The 18918-nt window shown below is 49.4% G+C and overlaps 1 protein-coding gene across 1 annotated transcript in view; it reads left to right on the forward strand.

Annotated features, from left to right (window-relative positions):
- The window catches only part of CMTM6 (CKLF like MARVEL transmembrane domain containing 6), a 41076-nt gene extending 22684 nt beyond the window's left edge, over positions 1–18392 (forward strand). Inside the window, exon 4 of the mRNA XM_060781865.2 lies at positions 991–18392. Coding sequence (XP_060637848.2) covers positions 991–1143 — 153 coding nt within the window. The 3' untranslated portion in view covers positions 1144–18392. The remainder of the gene's footprint in view (positions 1–990) is intronic.
- Positions 18393–18918: the final 526 nt, after the last annotated feature.

An 18918-nucleotide genomic window follows, 5' to 3' on the forward strand; every position in this document is an offset into this window, starting at 1 on the left:
AGATATTATTGAACAAAAACTCCTATCACTTTTGATTATCTGCGTGCAGGCTGGGGATAATGGGAATTGTAACCCAACAGCACTTGTGGCTCTGAGCTTGGGAAAAAGTTAAAGGACATGTTAAAGTCAGACATCATATCCACAACCCCTGTATTTCAATCCAAACTCCACTTTCCTAACTAAATAGAACAAGCAGCAGCCTTCCAGATGTTACTGTTTCACAACTCCCATCAGCTCTAGTCATGTTGTCTAATGAGGAGGAATTCAGGAGTTGTTATCTAGTGTCTGGAGGGTCACATAAAAGGACATGGTGGGCTGGATCTGCCCCATGGGTCTTGGGTTTAACACATATGCTCTAAGTTAAAACTAGTTTATTGGATGCAATACATTTTATTCACCTAGGTCAGTGGTTCTCAACCTGTGGGTAACCAGATATTTTGGCCTACAATTCCCAGAAATCCCAACCAATTTACCAGCTGTTAGGATTTCTGGGTGTTGAAGACCAAGACATCTGAGGACCCACAGGTTGAGAACCGCTGCTCTAAATCAAATCTGTAGTTTATCAGATATAATAAATTTATTCACCTAGTTCAGTGGTTCTCAACCTGTGGGTCCCCAGATGTTTTGGCCTACAACTCCCAGAAATCCCAGCCAGTTTAACAGCTGTTAGGATTTCTGGGAGTTGAAGGCCAATACGTCTGAGGACCCACAGGTTGAAAACAACTGACCTAGGGTTTCCTCCCTTCTCACTCTTGCAAATCTTACTAGACGTCCTGCTGCTGACTGTAGGACACAGCCCAAAATTCACTACTCACACGTCACAACGTGTCCTTCAGTGTATGGACCATTGTCATGTGTTGCCTGCCTACCACCATCTCTCAATGCACACACAAACACAAACACATGGTGATACTGCAAAGCATTTCTTGAATTCTTTAGAATTTAATGAACATTTATGCATAGATTTCTTTCCCCCTTTTGTTTTGACAGGTATTTGGATATCTTGCAACTCTTGCCTTTCTTGCCGATGCACTTCTATCAGGTTATAAGAAGTGGAAAGCAAAAAAAGGAGGGCAGCCAGAAAACACAGCCAACAACCTGAATCCAAGAGAGAACGAACCTCTGAATAACCAACCAGCCTAAGCTCTAAACCACAGCAACTGCTTCTTGTTTGGTGCTGAGTGAAGTGGAAAACAGCCTACCTTTTAAGGTGTCAGATTGTTAATTTGTATTTCGGTTTTTTAATTCACCGTCCTCATATTTGATCTATGTACACTATCTGTTCATATGCAGTTCCTGAATTGTGGTTTCCTCATATCCACCCTTAGAGGATGAATTTGCCTAGGTGTCCCCTCTCTATGTGTTACTACATTCAGTAATAAATAGGCTGCAGTATGTTCTGAAAAGAAGGGATCTTAAAATAAACTTGTATAGTCCTACTGAGATAAATTTTAGATAACAGTACGCAGGGGATTAAGTGTTCCCATTTGAGAATAAAATTAGTTCAGTAATGTAGGTGGGATGGAGCAGTGCTTGAAAAGAAACGGAGAATAGGTGGCCTTCTTTGTACATATCTATACCACATGCTTGAGAAAGTGAAAACATAGCATCTGTTATGGTGCAATCTATGCAACTTCCATACACGCATACAACAGTACCAGGTCACATTTCAAAAAACAGTCTGATTTGGACATATCCTAATTTTCCTTCCCTCTTATACTACATCTCCCCTGGCTTTAAACTACATAAAACAAATTTGTAGGGGTTTTATTGATAGTATTTTGAACAGTAAGGCTTTTATTAGATATTTTAAGAATTGCACTGTGAGGTGCTACTTTCCCCTGAGTTTTAGTCCCTACCACAACAGTCAGAATTTAATGTTCCTTTGATTTCTTAGCGGGAAAGGGTTTCTATAACAATTTTATATTTTTCATACCATGCATACATTGTCCCATTGTGCACTAACTTTTTTCTACATAAGGTCTTGGAAAATTGAGATGACTATAAATATATATTAGGTATACGCTTCTTTAGGGTAGACACAATGGATTATGTCCATGTTCAGTCTTTTACTATTTTTAAAAAATAGAACTAGATTTTTTTTCATGTCAGGAGCGACTTGAGAAACTGCAAGTCGCTTCTGGTGTGAGAGAATTGACCGTCTGCAAAGACGTTGCCCAGGGGATGCTCGGATGTTTTAATATCCTATGGGAAGTTTCTCTCATGTCCCCGCATGAGAAGCTGGAGCTGACAGATGGGAGCTCACCCCACTCCCTGGATTCGAACGGCCAATCTTTCGGTCAACACAAGGGTTTAACCCATTGCGCCACCGGGGGCTCTGAGCTAACTAGATAAAACTTCCTTTCATTTATTGAATTTTTTGGAGAGAAAATATATAAGTGAAAGCAACCTTTAATCTCCTCTCAAATTCTATTCGTAAAAAATTAAAATTGTCATTCTGGCATATTGTTTATGAAGTTGCTTATTTCTGTAGTTTCTTCTGTTTTTCAAAGTCCATACACAAATAGGCAGAACTTAGAAAAGTTATTTTTTATGAACGAATACTGATTTGCTGGCTGCAGGATTCTGACAGCTTGTGTTCATTATTATAGGCCCAACTACAGTAGTGCTGTTGAATCAGTGGAACTTCCCTAAGGGTTGATTTGCCAAATTAGTTAATTAAATGCAAACTGATAATTGGATTTTGTCTCTCCTCCCCAAGTAAACATTACAAACTATGGAATAAATATAGTAGAGCATGTTTATCCCAGAAGGTTTTTACAGGTAGAAAACTTGTGTGTGTATTATAACCAAAGCAAAATACCCATTGTCAGGTGTTGTGAGATATTGTCACAACTGACCCTATATTTACCAGGATAAGACTTGATATCATGCCGCCCATTGGAGCTGTGTTAAAATCAGAAAGGAGGTGCAGCTTCCACTAAGGTCTGTCTTGGAACAAAATTTTAAAAATGTAGCATATCAGTGGAATTTGGGAACAGGGAGCCATTTATGCTGCAGAGTGAAGCCTGCTCTGTTGTGGCTTCTACTATTTATTAATTGGAATTGTTTTTAGACAATTTTAATTGACTAGACTAAACTTTATTCCTCAAATATTGTACAGAATTTACTTTCTAGGATTTCTGTTACCAGACTTGAAAGTCAAAGTGGTTTTTTTTTTAAAAAAGGTGGTTAATTCACAAGCATTTATTAATGAAGGATATTTGGAAAAGATGTGAAAGCAGGTTTTTTTCATGTCAGGAGCGACTTGAGAAACTGCAAGTCGCTTTTGGTGTGAGAGAATTGGCCGTCTACAAGGACGTTGCCCAGGGAACACCAGAATGTTTTACCTACCGGTTGGGTGACCTCTCATGTCCCCCGCATGAGAAGCTGGAGGTGACAGATGGGAGCTCACCCAACTCCCGGAATTCAAACTGCTGACTTTTCGGTCAGCAGTCCTGCCAGAACAAGGGTTTAACCCATTGCACCACTGGGGGCTCCTGTGAAAGCAGCTGAGACCTTATTTCCTATGTGTGTGCAAGGAGAGACCAATAGCCTCATCACACTAGAGAATGAATCCACTTTAAATCTGGTTTTTGCCTCCTGCAGAATTTTGTGGCTTGTGGTTTAAGGAGATGCATTTAATAGCCTCACTAAACTACAAACCCCAGCATTCCGCAGGAGGCAGAAACCAAATTTAAAGTGGATTCATTCTCTAGTGTGATGAAGTAGCAAGGCTACGTTGCATACTTTCCCCCAAGTAAGCCTCACTGAATACTGTAGGGTTTAATAAACATGCATAGGATTGTGCTATAAAGTTTAGTCTACGCTTAAGAATAATTTTGTGCGAAATACGGTTTATGGACCTGACTGGCAATATACAATGAAGGTCAAGCTAGTAATCAGGGTTTTTTCCCCACTTGGTTGTGATATCGAGCTCTTTTGGGGGGTTCTCCCAGCGAGGGGAGACCCAAAGAACCGCAAATGGGGTTCTGACCTTGGCAAGCGACCAGCGGAGGCCAATTCAAAAAGACGCAAAAACGTTGAAAATCAATCTCACCAAGGCTGAAGAGGAGATCTGCGACCGAAGCGTTTATTTTTGCGATTCAGCTGAAAAGGATGCGTTACAGGGATGAATCCTCAAGTAAGCATACAGTACAGTGATTTTCAGGCATATTTATACAGTCAGAACAAAGAAATCCTGGTTTGAATCTCCCGCCCGCCTCCTGTCATTTTCCCTTGTCCTGATTGGCCGGCTCCGGAACAGCTGGGAGGAGGCTTGGCCGCCGGTCCCACCCTCCCTCCAATCGCCGGCCGCTGTCGCCTCTAAAGGGCCAATCAGAGCCCTCAGAGCGCCTCCAGAGATTGTCCAATCAGCGGCCGGGAGGCGGGCTCTGGTTTGACAGCACAGGGGGGCGGAACGCCCGGGAGGCGTTCGCCAGCTGATTGAACACCTATTGTCTCCTCACAGCAGGGGAGACGGCTAGGGGAACAAAGGATTTCCTGGGTCCGATAAAGGATGTGTATGGGCAAAAGAGGGTGGCTATGGGCGATGTCTGGATCTTCAACCTTGCAGGCAAAAGGGTCCTTTGTCACAAGGGAGCATGCACAAACACCGTGATTGATGCAATCAGTCTGGTTTTCCGGCTTCTGGCTGATCAAATCTCTGGCTTTTGTTTGTCTGAACTCTGAAAAACAAAGCCATAGATTTGCCAGTATTTTCCATGCAATGTCAATATGGATGGAGTTCCTTCCAAGGAAATTGAATTTCCTTAACTGTAATCTCCTGGTCGCATACTCTTTTATAGGGTAAAGTTCAAGAGGGGAAAGACAAGGGAGGGGGGAGGCGAAGATACATCTTATTTCATTTCATATTACACATACTTCATACATACATTCTTTTCAGTCCATCATAATTCATAGTTTTCATAGGAAAGATCCCCATCCCAGCAAAGTTTATTAGGAAACCCCACAGCAATTAATAAAGGCAGAGTTCCTGAGGTATGATCCTTTGCAACAAGGACATGCACCCACAAGCGGGGGCCATGCTTTTCAAGCGGCTGGTTTGGAGTTCGTAGAGGAAGCCCGTGGCGCTAGGGCACCAAGTCAGTCAGAGAAGGCAGAAAAAGTCCGTAAAAGAATCTGTGAGTGGTGGCAGGCGGGCCAATGTCCTTTGGAGAACTGTATCTCCCAACCAAGACCCGGGACTCATCTGGCCTCCCTCCCCGGGGCCTCTGCAATCGGCTGCTGCAGGTCCCAGGCGGCCCGAGTCCATGTGGAGCGAGGGCTGCCGCGGAGAAGCGGGGAGCCCCGGTTTGGCAGTCAGCTGTTTCTCTGCAAGACAGAAGTTCTAAAAACAAAACTAATTTCTTCCCGGGAGGAGCAGCCCAAAACAGAGAAACTGGGATGGCGGATAGACTTAGAATTGGTCACTGAACAAGGCAAAATTGGAACGGCGGCGATCCGCCATGTTAAATGTTTAGTGGATAGCGGGGTCCGAGATGGCGGTTTCCTTATCCGCGTTTTGGCCGAACGCAGATTCGGGGTCCGGGGAGCACCTGGAGGCGCCCCCCGCGGGCTCACGGCTCTCCGGAGCCCAGAAAGGAGTTTATGGCAAGGTTTATGGAGTGCTGAGCCAGGAGGGGATACAAAAGTATCATGCGGGAAGACAAAAAGTTTCAAGTTTCAAGTGGTTTATTAGGGAATGATACAAAGTAAGGAGAAGGGAAAGTTAGCTGAGGTTTGCAAGCATTTCTGGTCTTGGAGCTGGCGGCTGAGGCACATTCCATCTGCTGGCCCCAAAGTTCGGCCCAGGAACTGCGGAACTCCCTGCTGCGGTTCAGATTAAAGTAAAAGCTGGGCTACCGGAAGCGCCAGCTGTCAAATCCCCACTCGGAGGCGCTGGAGTCCGCAGGAGGCGGCCTCCTACAGCCTCCGCCCACGCACGGTAGCCCACTAACGGCAGCATGGCCATCTGTCTAGACGGATCTGCACGCCCCCTTTTTTGGCAAGTTTTGAACAGAGAGGGAATGTGCGACCAGCAGCAGCTCAAGACCAACAAAAGAACAACAAGACCCAGGAAAACTAGAAAGCCCTTCCTGAGCCATGCTAGCGAAGGAAGCCAATCTGTCAGAAAACCGAGATCAAAGCCTACTGATTCTTTTATCCCTGCCGCCAAATCATTCAGGCCCTCTATGGCTTTTCTGACTACAGGGGTCCGGTCAGTCAAATTAAAGCAACACATGTGTCGCACACTCTCACAGCCGTAGTGGTTCTTCAACAAAAGAAAATCAATGGCAGCCCGATTGTCCAACACGGCCTCCCTTAGCTCATGCATCTCAGTAGCTATGGAGGCCAAGGCTTGTGAGGTGTAATTGATGTTCTTGACCAGAGCACAGGCCAGATGTTTGATGGCCCTGTAGTTCATTGCCGCTGCAACCCCAGGGGTAAACAGGGCCGCTGCCACAAATTGAGGAATGCCCTTGATTACCATAGAGGGATCACAATTTGGGTCCAAGTTTTGTATGGACCTAGCCTCTCGATCCAGGGAGTGTGCCAGCTCCAGATCGCTTTTGGAAGGCAAAAAGATAGACAGCCTGCCCAAGGCACAATTCCCAATGGTGGAATTGGCTGGGAGGTAGCTATAGGCTGTCTGCCCGCACAGGAAGAACCATCCAGGGGGCAACACCAAATGGGCATTCATGTAAGGCAGCACCTCAACGGAGGAACAGTTTAAAAGATTTTCTCTAGGCAAATCATGGCACTTCCCCACACACTTGGGGATTTGGAAGCAGTGATGGGCATGTGGCTGGTGTGCCAATTTAATGACCACCATGCCCGGCTCCCTTTCCCTGACGGCCCTGCCCCATACAGAAATGTCTCTATAGGACATGGCCTTCGATGGGATATTTTGGAAAACTGTAAAATTTCGAAAAATCTCCAGGGGCTCTGGAACCCCTATTAGGCAGGAAGAGAAGATATCAGTGGCTGAGGCCCCACTAGTCAGGCAGAAATCGGAAACATTTAAGACTCGGTATGCCAACTGTTGCCAAAAGTTAACCTTAGTTGACAACCACTCATACAGTACAGGGCTGGAGGTCATGCACAGGGAAGGGAAAAGCAGGCAAAATAATAAGGGATAGATCATGCTGAAAGGTGTTGGACAGCTCCTCCCCCTAGTGGCCGAATAGACTTACTGTTTGCAGAGAGTGCTGAATTGCTGGACAGCTCCCAGCGGTCTCGATAGAGCGATGGAGAGGCAAAAAGCGGCAGAGATGTCTCAAACGCGCTTGTCAAAATCAGCTGGTGGTGTGTTTGACAGCTGTCAGGAGCTGTCAGTGGAACTTCTGAACCCGGAAGTAGGCGGAAAAGGGGGCTTCCCGTGGGGCTATCGGCTTGAAACTTGGTGGGGATCCTTTGGGGGCCCTCCTCGACCAGGGGCACGCCGCCTCCTCCTCCTTGCTGTTCTGGAAGGGGGTGGACCGGTGGGCTCAGGAACCGAAGAGTCTTTCGGCGGCAACCTCCGGAATAGAAGCCGCAGATCCTCCCCCGGCTCTACAGCCCACTGTTCGTCGTCACCTCCTCCCTCTGTGGTCCCCACTTGTGGCTCTGGGGCGAGCTTCAACCTGGAATGGTGGACCCAGGACCGGATACCCGCTACCTTAGCCGCAGTGTGGGTGGTGAGGAGGATCTGGTGGGGCCCGACCCACTTTTCGGTCAATGCCTCTGGTCGGTACGTACGAACCAGGACCCAGTCACCGATGGAGAAGTTGTGGACAGGAGCATCCAAAGGAACAGGAAGGTGAGAAAGCAGGTACCTATTCATAGAAGAGAGGATAGAAGTGAGAAGAGACAGTCTCTCCCTGATACTCTCGGATCCCACCTCATGCAAGTGCTCAGCTTTGAGGGGGACCCGGGAGGAAGGGAAAGGCCTACCATAGAGGATCTCAAAAGGGCTCAGCTTCAAGCCCTTCCTAGGAGCGGCCCTGATTCGAGTGAGAGCTAGTGGGAGAGCATCTGGCCAGGGCAGGCTCGCCTGCTGACAGATCTTAGCCAATTGCCTTTTGATGGTCTGGTTCATTCGCTCGACCTTCCCGCTTGCTTCAGGATGCCAGCTGGTATGCAGGTTCCACTGGATCTGGAGAGCCTGGGCGACCTGCTGGGTGACTTTGGAGACGAAAGATGCTCCGTTATCTGAGGAGAGGCAGATGGGTAATCCGAAACGGGGGATGATGTGATTGAGCAGGGCATGGCTCACCTCCTTGGCAGCACAGGTGTAGCAAGGGAAGGCCTCAGGCCACCCGCTATAACAGTCCACAAACACCAACAGATATTTGTACTTCCGGCTAGAGGGCAGCTCTGCGAAGTCCACTTGCCACACCTGCCCTGGTTGGAGGCCCCAGCGAGATGCCCCACTTCTGGCCGCTTCTGGATCTTGGGGTTGTTCTTAAGACAGAGGAGACACCGACGGCAAGCCCAAATGGACTGCTGGGCCATGCGAGGGCCGATGAAGAGAGTCCTGAGATGCTCCAGCATAGCATCATGGCCCCAATGGGTGCTCTTGTGGAGGCGCAGGGCCACTTCACGCATAAGGGGATCAGTCAGCAACAGACGGCCTTGGTTGTCCTTCCACCAGCCCTCCTCCTGCTTCAGACCCTCTCCCTTTGCGAACTCATCATCCATGGCTCCATACACAGGGAGGGAGGTCACAGTGGTGTCTGGGATCAAAGCACCAAGGAAGATGGGCTCTCGATTGGCAGCCGCCTTGGCTGCAGCGTCTGCTCTTCGATTCCCCTTAGCTGTGTCCTGGTCCCCGGCCTGGTGCCCCCTGCAGTGGATGACGGCCACTGCAGCAGGCTTGCAGACAGCCTCCAAGAGTCTCAGAATCTCAGCCTGATGCTTCACGGGGCTGCCAGCTGTTGTCAGCAGCCCCCTCTCCTTCCAAATAGCCCCGTGAGCGTGGAGCACATGGAAGGCAAACTTAGAGTCCGTGTAGATGTTGGCAGTCTTTCCCTCGGCCAGCTCCAGGGCTCTGGTGAGGGCGATGAGCTCTGCCTTCTGGGCGGAGGTGCCAGGAGGGAGTGGTTCAGCCTCGATGGTGTCCCAGAGAGTGACCACAGCATACCCGGCTCTCCTCTCGCCCTGATGACAGCTGCTGCTGCCGTCGGTGAAGAACTCAAGCTCAGCATCAGGAAGGGGCTGGTCCTTGAGGTCAGGGCGGCTGGAGTAGACTTCTTCGATGGTGGCAATGCAGTCATGGGGCTCCTGGTCGTCTCCTTCAGCCAGGTCGATGGGCATCAGGGTGGCAGGGTTGAGACAGTTGGTGGTGGCCAGGGTGAGGTCTCCTTGGTCGATGAGCAGGGCCTGGTAGCGCGTGAGCCGGCCGGCGGACAGCCAGTTGGTCCCCTTGGCATCCAGGACTGCCAAGACGCTGTGGGGAACATAGACGGTCGTCGGTTGGCCCAACGTCAGCTTCCTGGCCTCCTCAGCAATCAGGGCAGTTGCAGCCACGGCTCTCAGGCAGGCAGGCCACCCAAGGCTGGTGTTGTCTAGGCGCTTGGAAAAGTAGGCAACTGGTCTCTTGGTGCTGCCCAGGGGCTGGGTAAGTACCCCTGCTGCCACCCCCTGGCGTTCATGGACATAGAGGAAGAAGGGCTTGGTCATGTCAGGAAGTCCCAAGGCAGGGGCCGACATCAGGGCTTTCTTGATGGCTTCAAAGGCTGTCCTGCACTCAGCTGACCAGACTAGAAACGTCTCTGGCCCCGACGTCGCCTCATACAGGGGCTTGGCAATCAGTCCAAAGCCTGGAACCCAGATTCTACAAAATGAAGCCATGCCCAAGAAGCCCCTCAGCTGTTTCTTCGTCCTAGGCTCCTTGACCCTGCAGATGGCCTCCTTCCTCTCTGGTCCCAATGCCCTCTGCCCTTGGCTGACGTCAAACCCCAGGTACCTCACAGTGTCCTTGCAGATCTGGGCCTTCTTCTTGGATACCTTGAAGCCGGCTTCCCCCAGGAAGTTGAGGAGGCTGATGGTGAGACGTTCACAGGTATCTTGGTCCCCACAACAAAGCAGCAGGTCGTCAATATACTGCAGCAGGACCCCCTGGTCGCGATCAGGCCACTTCTCCAACTCAGAGGCGAGGCTTTGGCTGAAGATGGTAGGGCTCGACGTGAAGCCCTGGGGCAGAACCTGCCAGCAAAGTTGCACCCGCCTGGCAGTGCCCACATGCTCCCACTCGAATGCAAAGATCTCCTGGCTATCCTTGTGAACAGGGATTGAGAAAAAGGCATCCTTTAAATCCAAAACAGTAAAGCAAGAACAGGAGGGAGGGATAGTAGAGAGTAGAGTGTAAGGATTGGGCACCACAGGGTGCAGATCCACCACCACAGCATTGATGGCCCTCAGGTCCTGAACAAAACGATATTCAGAACCATCGCCTTTTCGTACTGGGAGGACTGGGGAGTTGAATGGAGAGGCACACTCTCTCAGCAGAGAGTGCTTTAAGAAATTATCAATAATGGGCTGGAGGCCTTTCCTAGCCTCCATGGGAATCCTATACTGAGGGATCCTAGGGGGAGTGATGTCTGGTTTGAGGGTGATTGAGACAGGGGCAATGTTCTTAGCTCTTCCCGGGACCCCATCTGCCCAAACTATGGGATCCACCTGCTGTAGGACTGCCAGAGGAATCAGATCAGCCTCTGGACTGGGCTGATGGAGAAGGAAGGCCTGAGCTCTCCATCCTTCTTCCTCAGGCACTGCTAGGATGATCTTTTCTGGCCCAAAGGCAACTTGGGCCCTGATTTTACAAAGGATATCCCTGCCCAGAAGGGGGACAGGACACTCTGGCATATATAAGAACTCGTGAGACAAGGTCCTCCCCCCCACTTCACACTCCATGGGCTTCATGAAGGAACGCTCTGCCTCTTTCCCCGAGACCCCAACTACCTGAGCCTTCCTGTTCCCCAATTCTGTTCCCCTGAACCCCTCTGTGAGCACTGAGTGGGTGGCCCCACAATCCAGGAGGAAGTCGACAGTTCTCCTCCCAAACCTCAATGGCACAATGGGGTCAGAGGGTGCCAGGGATATCCTTCTTCCTAGTCACAGGACCCTTTCATGAGCCCTCCTTTCCCTCCCCTGTGGGCAGTCCCTTTTGAAGTGTCCCATCTTCTTGCACCCAAAACATTGAATGTCCCGGTGGCCTCCTTGCCTCCCCTGGTTCCGATCCCCCCCATTCTGTCTGTCCCTGTTGTCCCGGTGGTCTCTCCCTCCATCCCTGTCCCTCTCCGCCAGGGCAGCCAACATGCAAGTGGCCTGAACCTCTGCCTGTGCCTTCCTGTCATCCTCCTCTTTCTGAGCAGCAGCGTCTTCCCTGTTGTGGAAAACCTTGAAGGCTATATTGATGAGCTGGGAGATGGGCATTGCCTCCCCTCCCTCAATTTTCTGGAGCTTAAGTTTGATGTCCCTGGTGGACTTCCCAATGAAGAGGGTGTTCAGCATGCGCTGGCTGTCGGGGTCAGTGGGGTCAATGTTGGTCCAGTTCTTGGCCATTCGACACATCCGGTCGTAGAAGTCCGAAGGACTCTCGTCCGGCTTCTGTTGAATGTCAAGAAGCTTGGAGAGGTTCAAGGGGCGAGGGTATACTAAAGGTACACCCACCAAGATATGGCGGTGGAAGGCCTTCAAGGCTTTCCTGCCATCCTCAGTATTGAAGTTCCATCCAGGGTCTTCCTTTATGGGAAAAACAGTCTCCCTGTCCTCTCCATCGTCCACCTCCCCCTTCATGGCTTCAGCCTGAGCAGCGGCCAGCAGGCGGCGCTTCTCTTCCTGGGTGAGGAGTGAACCCAGAAGGGTCATGACATCCCCCCATGTGGGGCGATGGGTTAGGAAAATGGTTTTGAGCAACTCGTACATTTCAGTGGGATCCTGGGAAAGAGGAGCGGTGCTCCTCTTCCAATTGATGAGGTCTGAGGTAGTGAAAGGAACATGCACGAGGAAGGAAGTGCCCCCTGGGCCCACAGTCTCCCTAAGGGGGGCCTGGATGTGGGCAGGGTGGCTGCGCAGGCTGCCCTTGGTGATCAAAGGCTCAAAGGGATCCTGAGGGTCTGTGGGGACCCTCGGATGAGCTGCAGGTGGGGCAGGGGAAGGGATCAGGGGCTGCTCAGGAGGGGAAGGGGCCCTGGGAGTGCCTTGGTGGCAACAAGGGGAATGGGAAGGGGCTGGGGCACAGATGGCAGGGAGCCTGGGTTGGGGAGCGAGACAGGGGGCGAGGGGGTCAAGTTCCCTCAGGGAAAGGGGCTCCAGCCGCGGGCTGGGGCACCTTTTGGGGGTCTGAGCGGGAAGTGGGAGAGGATCAAGAGGGGTGCTGTGTCTGGCCGGGGCGAAAGAGGAAGAGGAGGAGGAGGGCGGGCAGCTGAGGCTCAGCGAGGGGGTCCTGGAGGAGCTGGGGGGTGAGGATGGGGTAGGAGTGGGGCTGCAGAGAGGGGCAGATGGCAGTGGAGGGTACAAGGGGGTGGAGGCGCTCTGGATAGAGGGCCCAGACTTTGCAGAGGGAGATGTCCCTGCTGGGGAAGATCGGGGCTGGCTGGGTGCCTGAGCTGGGGAGGACAAGAGGGCAGGAATCCCTGGGAGGAGAGATTCTGAAGGAGGGGTTGCAGAGGAGGACTCAGGAGAAGTTACAGGAGGGGAGAAGGGAAGGCTGGGGCGATAAGGAGGGGGATAAGCAAGTGTGTCAAGGAGGTCCTCCTCGGGAGGAGGCAAAGGGTCTGGAGGGAGGCTTCCCGGGGGCTGGGGCTTCGTTCCCTTCTCCTTGCATGGGAGGAGTTGGACACGACTGCCCCCTTCCGCCTCTTTCCGGTGCAGGGCGAAAAAGCACGAGGCGTAGGCTAGCTCGGCCCATTTGGCCCTGGCACAGCAGTCCTGCTGGAGCTTCAAGATGAGCTCCGGATCAGTGCTGCCATGAGGGGGCCACGAAGCTCCGCCTTCCAAGGGCCTGGTGGGCCACTTCTTCATGCTAAATTTCACCATACTGGCCTGCGTCAGCGACCGTGACGCAATACTGTCCCATTCCGCCAGTATCCTTCCCAAAGGTGTTTCTGATGGAACAGTACGTTTGACCCCTGAATAACATGCGCCCATCTCTCAATCTGGTAGCCCCACAGTCCAGTGGCTAATCAGGGTAGCCCCCCCCCAACCGCAAGGCGGGCTAGATCCTGAAAGGTCCCTAGCAGGAGAGCTCGGGGCGATCAGCCCTTGGCAGCTAGGCAGTCCAAAAGGGGAGGGCTCCCTTTCCCACGTAGCTCCAGCCAAGGCCGCAAACGCGAGCTGAATTGCTATTCTGGGCCTCAAACGTAGATGTTCGCCACCTCCCGCCAGGAATTTGTTACCGAGACCTAGAGAATCCCTCCCCAGTGGGCCGACTCCGAAGCTGGTTCAGAAAGCCTAGGATCCCCTCCCACCTGGCAGCCAAGGCGGGCCGCGGTTGGTTTCTTACCCGTCCGGACGTTTTCTTCCCCCCTTTCCGCGTCGGTCGCTCCTCTTCCTGGAAGTCCTTCGATCAAGGCTTCCCTGGCGCTCCTTTGTGCTGAAACCCCGGGTCAGGGCTTAGGAGGAGGTGGCTGCGGGAGAATTTGTAGTTTTGGTTAGCTGGTCAAATGGAAGTCCAAATTGGGAGAGGCGCCTCTTTTCCCGAGCCGCTCCTCCGCCGCCACTGGCCCAAAGAATCAGTCCAAGGCGCCTGCTTGAGAATTTAGGCTATAATTTGGTCTGGAACCTCAAGCAGCAGTCCCTTCGTGGTAAAGCCAAATGATATCGAGCTCTTTTGGGGGGTTCTCCCAGCGAGGGGAGACCCAAAGAACCGCAAATGGGGTTCTGACCTTGGCAAGCGACCAGCGGAGGCCAATTCAAAAAGACGCAAAAACGTTGAAAATCAATCTCACCAAGGCTGAAGAGGAGATCTGCGACCGAAGCGTTTATTTTTGCGATTCAGCTGAAAAGGATGCGTTACAGGGATGAATCCTCAAGTAAGCATACAGTACAGTGATTTTCAGGCATATTTATACAGTCAGAACAAAGAAATCCTGGTTTGAATCTCCCGCCCGCCTCCTGTCATTTTCCCTTGTCCTGATTGGCCGGCTCCGGAACAGCTGGGAGGAGGCTTGGCCGCCGGTCCCACCCTCCCTCCAATCGCCGGCCGCTGTCGCCTCTAAAGGGCCAATCAGAGCCCTCAGAGCGCCTCCAGAGATTGTCCAATCAGCGGCCGGGAGGCGGGCTCTGGTTTGACAGCACAGGGGGGCGGAACGCCCGGGAGGCGTTCGCCAGCTGATTGAACACCTATTGTCTCCTCACAGCAGGGGAGACGGCTAGGGGAACAAAGGATTTCCTGGGTCCGATAAAGGATGTGTATGGGCAAAAGAGGGTGGCTATGGGCGATGTCTGGATCTTCAACCTTGCAGGCAAAAGGGTCCTTTGTCACAAGGGAGCATGCACAAACACCGTGATTGATGCAATCAGTCTGGTTTTCCGGCTTCTGGCTGATCAAATCTCTGGCTTTTGTTTGTCTGAACTCTGAAAAACAAAGCCATAGATTTGCCAGTATTTTCCATGCAATGTCAATATGGATGGAGTTCCTTCCAAGGAAATTGAATTTCCTTAACTGTAATCTCCTGGTCGCATACTCTTTTATAGGGTAAAGTTCAAGAGGGGAAAGACAAGGGAGGGGGGAGGCGAAGATACATCTTATTTCATTTCATATTACACATACTTCATACATACATTCTTTTCAGTCCATCATAATTCATAGTTTTCATAGGAAAGATCCCCATCCCAGCAAAGTTTATTAGGAAACCCCACAGCAATTAATAAAGGCAGAGTTCCTGAGGTATGATCCTTTGCAACAAGGACATGCACCCACAAGCGGGGGCCATGCTTTTCAAGCGGCTGGTTTGGAGTTCGTAGAGGAAGCCCGTGGCGCTAGGGCACCAAGTCAGTCAGAGAAGGCAGAAAAAGTCCGTAAAAGAATCTGTGAGTGGTGGCAGGCGGGCCAATGTCCTTTGGAGAACTGTATCTCCCAACCAAGACCCGGGACTCATCTGGCCTCCCTCCCCGGGGCCTCTGCAATCGGCTGCTGCAGGTCCCAGGCGGCCCGAGTCCATGTGGAGCGAGGGCTGCCGCGGAGAAGCGGGGAGCCCCGGTTTGGCAGTCAGCTGTTTCTCTGCAAGACAGAAGTTCTAAAAACAAAACTAATTTCTTCCCGGGAGGAGCAGCCCAAAACAGAGAAACTGGGATGGCGGATAGACTTAGAATTGGTCACTGAACAAGGCAAAATTGGAACGGCGGCGATCCGCCATGTTAAATGTTTAGTGGATAGCGGGGTCCGAGATGGCGGTTTCCTTATCCGCGTTTTGGCCGAACGCAGATTCGGGGTCCGGGGAGCACCTGGAGGCGCCCCCCGCGGGCTCACGGCTCTCCGGAGCCCAGAAAGGAGTTTATGGCAAGGTTTATGGAGTGCTGAGCCAGGAGGGGATACAAAAGTATCATGCGGGAAGACAAAAAGTTTCAAGTTTCAAGTGGTTTATTAGGGAATGATACAAAGTAAGGAGAAGGGAAAGTTAGCTGAGGTTTGCAAGCATTTCTGGTCTTGGAGCTGGCGGCTGAGGCACATTCCATCTGCTGGCCCCAAAGTTCGGCCCAGGAACTGCGGAACTCCCTGCTGCGGTTCAGATTAAAGTAAAAGCTGGGCTACCGGAAGCGCCAGCTGTCAGTTGCATGATAATAGGCAATACTTTTGCTTGTAAGCAGGGGAGGAATCATGAGGCTCTCCAGCTTTTGTTGAACTCATTCCCAACCTGTGGTTAGGCTGGCAAAGTCTTCTGGGGCTTGTTCTCAAGAAGCACAATTCCCGCAAGTGCCTTCGAACGTTTTGTTTTGTTCATGTTAAAATCAAAGTCATGCAGAGTTGTAATGGTAATCACCTAACTGCAAGCTTGTAAATGTCCACCTGACGAACTGTCCTTGTAGAGCAGGAATACCCAAACTCCGTTTCTCCGGGTGTTTTGGATTTCAACTCTCAGAAGCGTCAGCCACTGGAAACTGAAGTCCAAAACACTTGGAGTACCATAGTTGGTACTCCTAATTCCCACATGACCTTGGAGGTGTCTACGGACAAAGCCGGCTCTTCGGCTTAGAAATGGAGATGAGCACCACACCCCAGAGTCGGAGACGACTGGACTTCATGCCAGGGGAAAACCTTTACCTTTACTTATATAAAGGAAGAACAACTGCTATCTTGCAGGGGAACTCTGTAAAACTGAAAAAAATTAAGTTTATTCTTCTTTACAAGATGTGTTTTAACATACCGGGGGTGCAGGGTATTTATTTACAGGCTTCTTTTTCACTTGTATCAACACAAATTATGCTTGTAATTTTTTTTCCTCGACAAAACTTATCTCTGATTTTTTGAGAGGCCATTGTTAACTTTGTTGTTGCTTGTAAGTATGTCGGCTATTGAATTGGACCAGTGATATTGTTGAAAACATTTTGCAAACGGAAAGTGGCTCTCCCCAAACTCAGGTTATACCCCTTCAAGACTGAACCACCCCTCATCCCATTCAACAAGGTCCTATGACCCTTTGTTGAACAATCATCTGCCAGCCTCATTATGTATGCTTAAATCTGAATGCGATTCAATGTACTAAATGTATATAGGAATCTTGCTGACTGTAATAAACCTAGTGGGACTTACATGTTCAGGTTTGTGCTGCCAAACAGCGTACTAGGGGTACTCTAAAACAGTTTAACGTCTTATTTCTAGAATGCTGTATATATCCCTTTTGGAATAAATGTGGGATTACCAGCTTTTGCACAAATATTATTTTGGTTTCAGGCTCAGGCTGATTTTAAATATCATTTATCTCTCTGCCTCTCAACTAGTATGTGTATTCGCCCACAACTTTGACAGTAACACACAGTAAATATGAATGACTCAAATTCCACACTGCAATTAATAATTTTGGAGACTTAACATGAAATATGATTGGTTCTATACTTAAGACTCTCTTATAGTAGACCGGGGGTGTATAGAGCAGAGATAAGGATCATGCAGCCATGCCGATGTGATCAGAGAGTATTCCTGACTGCTGGCCATGAGGGCAGGACTGCTGAAACATTCAGTCCGAGACATGAAGCACTGCCTGATTCTGACTCCTGAGGCAGAACTCCTGAAATTAAGAATTGCTAATTTAGACCCTGCTGATTGCAGTGAGTATAATGGCCCTTCCACACAGCCCTAAACCAGAGTATCAATGCAGAAAATCCCCCTTGGTTATTTGAGTCCACACTGCCATATATTCCAGTTCAAAGCAGAAAATATTCAGCTATATGGAAGGGACCTAAGTAAGGGCACACCTGTTAACCCCATTGCACTTCCATGCCATGCTGGCTGTGGGATTCTGGGAGTTGTTGCCCAAAAAAGTAACATCCCCAACTTCTGAGTTGAAGGGCACACACTTTGCAGTGTGGGATCAAAAGAGCTGCTTTTGAGTTTGTGTATGCTGAGCTGAACATTTCATTTTCACCCTATGTATAGTCGATCCCCATGTCGATAACTATAAGATATTAAAATATGGTTTGTCACAAGGCATGGAGAAATGGGTGCTGGAGAGAGATAAGCCTAACATCTGCCTGGACACAAAGAACTCATTGCACTGTGGTTTGGATGCCAGCCAGAGAGATTGTCTTGTAAAGCCCATCTGTAATGTCGAAGTCATTTGAAACAGGGACAGGAGTAAAGATAGGAAGACAACTGTGTATTTTGAAAAAAAGAGTAATAGGATTTCAGAATCAGGGAAACCATATTGATTATAGAATAAATCATGGTAAATGCTTTGTGAACATTTCTGAATTGGAATAAGTCTGAGCTGGAATGTCTTATAAACATGTATTTGGAGATGTATGATATGGAAAGAAAATGTGTTGTTGAAGGCATTCATGGTCAGAATCACTGGGTTGCTGTGAGTTTTCCAGGCTGTATGGCCATGCTTCAGAAGCATTCTCTCCTGATGTTTCGGCCACATCTATGGCAGGCCTCCTCAGAGGTTGTGAGGTCTGTTATATATCCACAGATATATAAACCTCACTTGTTTAGTTTCCAACAGAACTCACAAGCACTGAGGATACTTGCCATAGATGTGAACAAAACGTCAGGAGAGAATGTTTCTGGAATATGGCCATACAGCCTGGAAAACTTACAGCAACCCATGGAAGAAAAATCTCTGTACATTTATTAATAGCTTATTCATTCCACATTTGTGCCATAGTCTTTTTATAATCTATTTTTATTGTCTGCTTTTATCACTCAATCATTTTGTAATTGTTTTTATTAAAAATTGTAGAAGGCATGTTGTTCAGCATTTGTCTTATTTCAGCTGTTACTAATTTGGTAGCAAAAAATACCCACTTATGGGTATTATTCCTACAGATCAGAGCGCAGAAGGTGCTTCTCTATATATTAGACTGTTCCTCTGGGGCTCTAAAAAGGAGGTAATAACAATGATTAAAGATTATATGGTGCATCACATCCGGGAAAAATTTGGATTATTTCTAAGCAAATTAGCTGAGCAAAAACAAACTGTGTGTTCGACATAAGCCATCTGTTATTCAAATTTTCAGAAGTATGATACAGATCTGCTCTGCTTCTCCCTCTGCTGTGCACCCTAATTTCTGTGGTCTTTCTGCTACCAATTCTGCAGCGAATGGGTTGTTTTTTCTTTTTAGATTATAGTCTTACTCCACTTCACCAGGCAGGAAACATGACATTCCTATTTCTTGTTCTATGCAGTGTCTTTCATTTATTTCTTCAAAGAACATATATGCTTCTCTCTTGTCATTTATACTTATAGAAACCCTATGAGGTAGGAGAAATTG

Source organism: Anolis sagrei, chromosome 6 (genome assembly GCF_037176765.1).
Source record: "Anolis sagrei isolate rAnoSag1 chromosome 6, rAnoSag1.mat, whole genome shotgun sequence".
NCBI lineage: Eukaryota > Metazoa > Chordata > Lepidosauria > Squamata > Dactyloidae > Anolis > Anolis sagrei.